Genomic DNA, 5,506 nt, shown 5'->3' on the forward strand with positions numbered 1-5,506 from the left:
AGGACATCCCAACTAACTATACCCAAAAGCAAGCCAACTAATAGCAGGGTTACTATAGGAGTGAAGTAATTTTATTTATATTTTGAGTCTATGCATATGGTATAAAGGTACCAACATGGGGGGGGGGGGGCGAGGGGGGGGGGGCAGTAGCTGTTAGCATCAATGCTAGTTTATCCCTGAGCATTATGTATCAAAGGATTGTCAGAAGTGCTGTCACAATGGTTTCTCCTACACATGAAAGAAGATAGCTGTCCTCAATAAATCAACCAACGCAACATAAAGGCAAAGCAAAAAAATCGCACTCATCGCAGTTCAACTTTTCACTCTAAGCGATTTATGCATACCGTCCCTGATCTGATGAGAAAGTGAGTTCTTCTGAGATCAAAGACACAGGTCCCAGTGATATACCCCATGCATGTACCTTTGGGGTCACTGATGCTATTGACTGCAAGTGAACTCTAAAAGAATTTGATGGCAGTTGTGACACAGAGTGCTGTACTCCATTCCAAACAACTGCGACACTAAACCAAATCTAACAACAAATGTTACAACTGGAAAAAAAGACAAACATAACAAACGTCCCCCGAGTTTGCATGAGGATGAGCAAAAATAACACATTCCATAATGATAAATTAGATTTGCAAATTTTATTACCCCGACAGCTCGTGCAGGACAGCTTTCTTTATTTGCCTCTTGATTGGCCAGAAAACATGACATGTATGCGATTTATGATGAGGCAGATGTTTTGATGAATGTTCACTCCATAAAAGAGTTCTAATCAATGCAGAGACAGCCTGATTAAATTGTGGGAACAATAATAGTTCATAAGAAACTCTTTCTCTTCTGACAGCAAGAAAGTAATGGCTGGTGGTGCTTTGAAAAGATGCTCATCATTTTTTCACCATATATTTGCAAACATTTTTGAGAGGGATATCTTAACTTCCAAATTATTTTTCACAAAAGCAGAATTGTTTTCAGAAACGTGAGAGTGAGTTCGGCTGTTTAATTACTTATACATTATTATACTTATTCTTATACGTTGTAGCCTTTACTTCGGCAAATCTGTCTGATGTCATGCCAGTGAAGCGCATGCAAAATGCTATTTGAAATTGAGAGACAGAGGGAGAGAGTGAGAGAGAGAGAGAGAGAGAGAGAGATAGAGAGAGAGAGAAGCAGACAGGCAGACAGACAGAGAGAGAGAGGGAAGATGTTTATGAGAAAAATGTGTCGCGCGTCTGTCTTGTTACGAGCAGGAGCGGGAGCTGCCACACAGATCTGGCACGCTTTTAAAGGTTGACCTTTCTGATCTGGGAGCCAGATCGTCCCCCTTGCAAGGGGGGCACTCTCTCACTTTCAAGGAAAGTGTGCAGTTGTCACAGTGCGAAAAAAAAAAAAACACACACATGAATATTCATTGGCATATGCTGGAGCGGGGCTGTGTGTGTGTTTCCCTCCTGTCCTGCACAGACACCCCGCCTGCACTGGTGTGCCCCTTTCTTCTCACTTTGCTTTCATTTAGTCCAATCCAGACAACCTTGAAGTGGTCTTTGGACTGACATTATCCCTGTTTTCCAGGTGTTTCCCACTTTCCCTTTTTTAATTACTGTGGATTCCCTTCTTTAATTACTCCTCGAAGTGGATTTATGATGGATGAGGGTCAGGCTTTCTGTGTGTCCAGCACATCGTGTGCCACGGGCTGTTTGCCTGCCCTTGGTAGTCTCAGTAAAAACGTCCACATAGAGCCGCTTCTTGGAAAGCCCCTCATCTGGTTTTTCGGCTTCCATTTTTTGTCCTCGATGGCGTATTCCAACGTCATTGTCCTGTTTACGGTGAACACGGAGTCACCCCTCACCACCGCAGTGAACAGAGCGCCTTTGCTGTTGGTGTAGTGGCCGGGCATGGCCGTCCACTGGCCGGAGGTGAGACTGTAACAGTCCATCATGCACCTCAGGAAATCATCCGAGGGGCCGTTCCGCATCACGTAAAGGTTGTCTCTGTGGCCCGCCATGCAGTGCCCGTAGCTCTGGTGCCTTATCAGCGTGGTGACGAGCGCCCACTCGTCTGTGCCGGGAACGTACTCGTAGATGTCCGTGGTTTCCATCGGCTTCCACAGGCACACGAATATCCTGCTCATGGCCTTGGCACACGCCGCACCCGCCGCCGGCCGAGGCAGATGAGAGGCGAAGGACCACACGCCTGTGGAAACACAGTACATTTCCACTGAAGACATGACTCTTCTCTCACACTCTCCTCCAATTGCGTAGAGGTGATCCCCCTGGCCCACCAGGGAGAAGTTGTAGCGAAGCTGTTGCGGACTGGCTAACTTGCTCCAGGTGTCTGTCACCGCGTCATAGCAGAAGCACGACTCCACGGCTTGCTTGTGGACCCCGCTCACACCCCCGACCACGTACAGTTTGTTGTCCAGGACCGTCACACCGGCCATAGAGGTGCTGGCCTCCATGGGTAAGTGAGTCAGAACTTTCCAGTCCTCTTCATCTTCGTCCAAGTAGCAGATGGTTCTTGTGGCGGCATGACACAGCTCCGACTCCGTGCAGCTGGTGTGTGTCCCAACTGCTACGAATGTGCTGGGGGTCAAGGACTCCACGTATTCAATGAGATCCTCTGGCAGATATTTCACATCCTCTCTTAGGTCGTGGTACATGTCTCGGATGAACAGAGCGACACCGTGGTAAAGCTCAAGCAGCCCGTAGGCGGCCGCGGTGTGATACACGAGAACGCAGTTATCAGAATTGACTGCGTCCAGGAGATGCTTAACCAGAGGCTCGACCTGAAGGAACGCGGCACACTCGACGGCTTCCTCGATTTCATTGTCGTTCAGCACGGGTCTCTCACCCCTCATGACACGGAGCGCGATCGCAAAGCCGCGAGCGCTCAGTCCCTTTAAATCCACCTCCTCCTGCTGGCAGTCCCTCATCCCCGACCGGAAAAGAGCTCGGAAATACTCGCTGCCCCGCGCCAGCGTAGCCCTGTCCACCGTAAAAACGTTCCCTTCCACCGTGACTCTGAGATTGGCTGTCTGCGCAGGCAGAGTCAGGCCGTAATCACGCTTCTCTGCTTCGACCTCTGGCCGGCTGCAGCTGCTCGGCTCCATAACTTTGTCAGCGGCATCCATTATGTAAACGGAGGAAGGGCGAAATGGCACGCTCGTAGAACTCGCCAGCATAGAAATTGGGAACACTTCACGCTCTTTCCCTCAGACATTTCCCACACATTTGTGGGTGAGTCGAAGCTGCGTCGGCACCAAGCCGAAAGCGCTTTAAGGGGGGATCCATTTCTCTTGCTAACTCTATAAATAGCGCCAGTCACAGATACTCTTGCAGTGGGACCTGTGACAAAAGTCTCATACAGTAAGAGGTCAAAGGAAAAAAAATTTCACTGAGTGGAAGGTCAGAGAGATCCCAGTTCCACTGTGCTGCAATAAATAACGCTGACATATATTTTACTCTTGGCTACAGTTACAAAGGCTGTATAGGTCCTGTGGGGAGCAGCCGATTTACATGAAGCTGCTAGAACGTTTCTTCATACCGACAATTTTATGTGTTTATACATTTATACATTTTATATGATGACACATGGGTGGGAGACAAACCTCAGTTTTTCAAATAGAAATATCAACTGTATGTATTATTATGAAAAAATGATTTAGCATCTGGGGAACCTCAATTATGCGTATACATAATGTACATATGACATTATTCAGAGGCATAGTTTTTGTTTGCGTGTGTGTGTGTGTGTGTGTTGGGGGGTGGGACGTCCCCGTCACCTTTGAGGGAACATCATTTAGCCAGCTGCGTACTTTCTTCCCACACAGATGTCAGACAGACTCCAAACCACCCCCGATCACCAGGCGACAGTGCTACATTTGGATGAACAGTACTGCATATAGTCCCAATCTGACTTTGATGTATAATACTCATATATCCCTGAAACCACAGAAAGAATGAAAGCCCTAGTAGCAGGGTATGTTTGTTTTTTATGCACAATGACAAAAATGCTAGCTCTATTGTAAAAGATTGTTTTCTCCTTAATTTGTACATCTTGTTCTCAGACTTCTTCCTCAGTATTCTTCTGCACACGTACCTGTCAGAGTATAGGAAACTGTTTCTGCTAGCACTGTTGTAATTCTGTATTCCAGCTGTGCACTGTTACTGTAGTTTTCCTCTCTGCTTTCTTTCCTCTCATGACTCGAAGGAATGTTTGTGGAAAAAAAAGACATTATTAATTGATTTGTTCCACATCCGGTTGGCTGTGTGGCCACAGGCTCATGGTCATATGAATTCAGTGGTGGTGACATTCACATTTTTTAAAATTTTGCATGAAGAACTGACTGTTGCTATTGGTGACATTAGTCATTAGAGGTGCACAGCCATCATGACATTGTCAATTGACCACGTGTTCACCATTAATTTATGTGCTGGTCGGAATGTTCAACAATGACTTTACTGTTCGACAATGTCTTCATTCAGAATATTCACTGGCAGAAAGGTAGACCTCCACTGTAAATATAACAGGTATTGTCTAAGAAATAAGATGATTTGGTATAATTTAGAACCAAGGGTAAGGACTGAATGAGACAATTCGCTGAACAAAACAAAAGCCTATCAAATAATGCAAAAGAAGCCGCCCGGTCCTATATATGAGCAAAGGTCAGTTTCTTTGTTTCGGCAACGTTCCTCCCCTGTCTTGCGGTTATGAAGGTGCGAGGGAGGGTGGGAGGAGAGGCCTAGGCAGACACCACACTGCAAAACGTGGGCTCTTGCTTCTCCTGGCTGGTTTGGCAGAGAGCCATAGTTACTGAGATTAATTAGCCCCAGTCACCCAGACGGCGTGGCCTGGCTGGTGCGAGCAGAGGAGTTTCCATGGAAACTCAGCTGAAAGTCTCATCAATTTCCAAACTTTTGTTCATCTGAACCCGTGAAAATACTACTGTATGTTAAGAAGAGGTATGACAAAGTCAGAGCTGAAGAGCACATTTGGCACTGACTGCAATGCTGATCTCAGTCGCATGCACTTAACAACTCAGCCATACCACACAGCTGTCCGGGAGGCAGCAAATTCAAGTATAAATCAGAATGTAGGCATACTTTTGCACACCATACTTGAAATATTCAATAACTGTAAAGTGATAATAAATAATCACCCCAAGATGTATGTAATGCAATTATGTTTGGGAAAAAATGTTTTAAAAAAATGAATGGTGTTATCAAATTTTTTCAGTATATCTCAGATATCTCCTGCTGCTCACGTGTAAATTGTGTTGTCGACTTCTGCAGTACAGTACTGTCTCCTTGCCATAGTTTCACAATTTTAAATAACGAAGAGCATCAACAGTTCTGGAGGACAGCTCCAAGGATGTTGGAGCGGCCAAAGAACTCTGAGAGAGGCACTGAGCCGACCGGCAGGGAGGGCTGATCACCTTTGCTTGTCAGTCACATGACAGGTTACGAAAGATGTTGATCTACGAGGAGGAGAGGCTGCAGCCTCA

The 5,506-nt window shown here is 46.2% G+C and overlaps 1 protein-coding gene across 1 annotated transcript; it reads right to left on the reverse strand.

Annotated features, from left to right (window-relative positions):
• Positions 1–1,657: 1,657 nt before the first annotated feature.
• Positions 1,658–3,133, reverse strand: LOC118770703 (kelch repeat and BTB domain-containing protein 13). Its single transcript, XM_036518471.1, has one exon. It carries the CDS (start codon positions 3,131–3,133, stop codon positions 1,658–1,660), a length of 1,476 nt encoding a protein of 491 aa, XP_036374364.1.
• Between the last annotated feature and the right edge of the window lie 2,373 nt (positions 3,134–5,506).

The sequence above is a fragment of the Megalops cyprinoides genome, chromosome 23, assembly GCF_013368585.1.
Source record: "Megalops cyprinoides isolate fMegCyp1 chromosome 23, fMegCyp1.pri, whole genome shotgun sequence".
In the NCBI taxonomy this organism is placed as follows: domain Eukaryota; kingdom Metazoa; phylum Chordata; class Actinopteri; order Elopiformes; family Megalopidae; genus Megalops; species Megalops cyprinoides.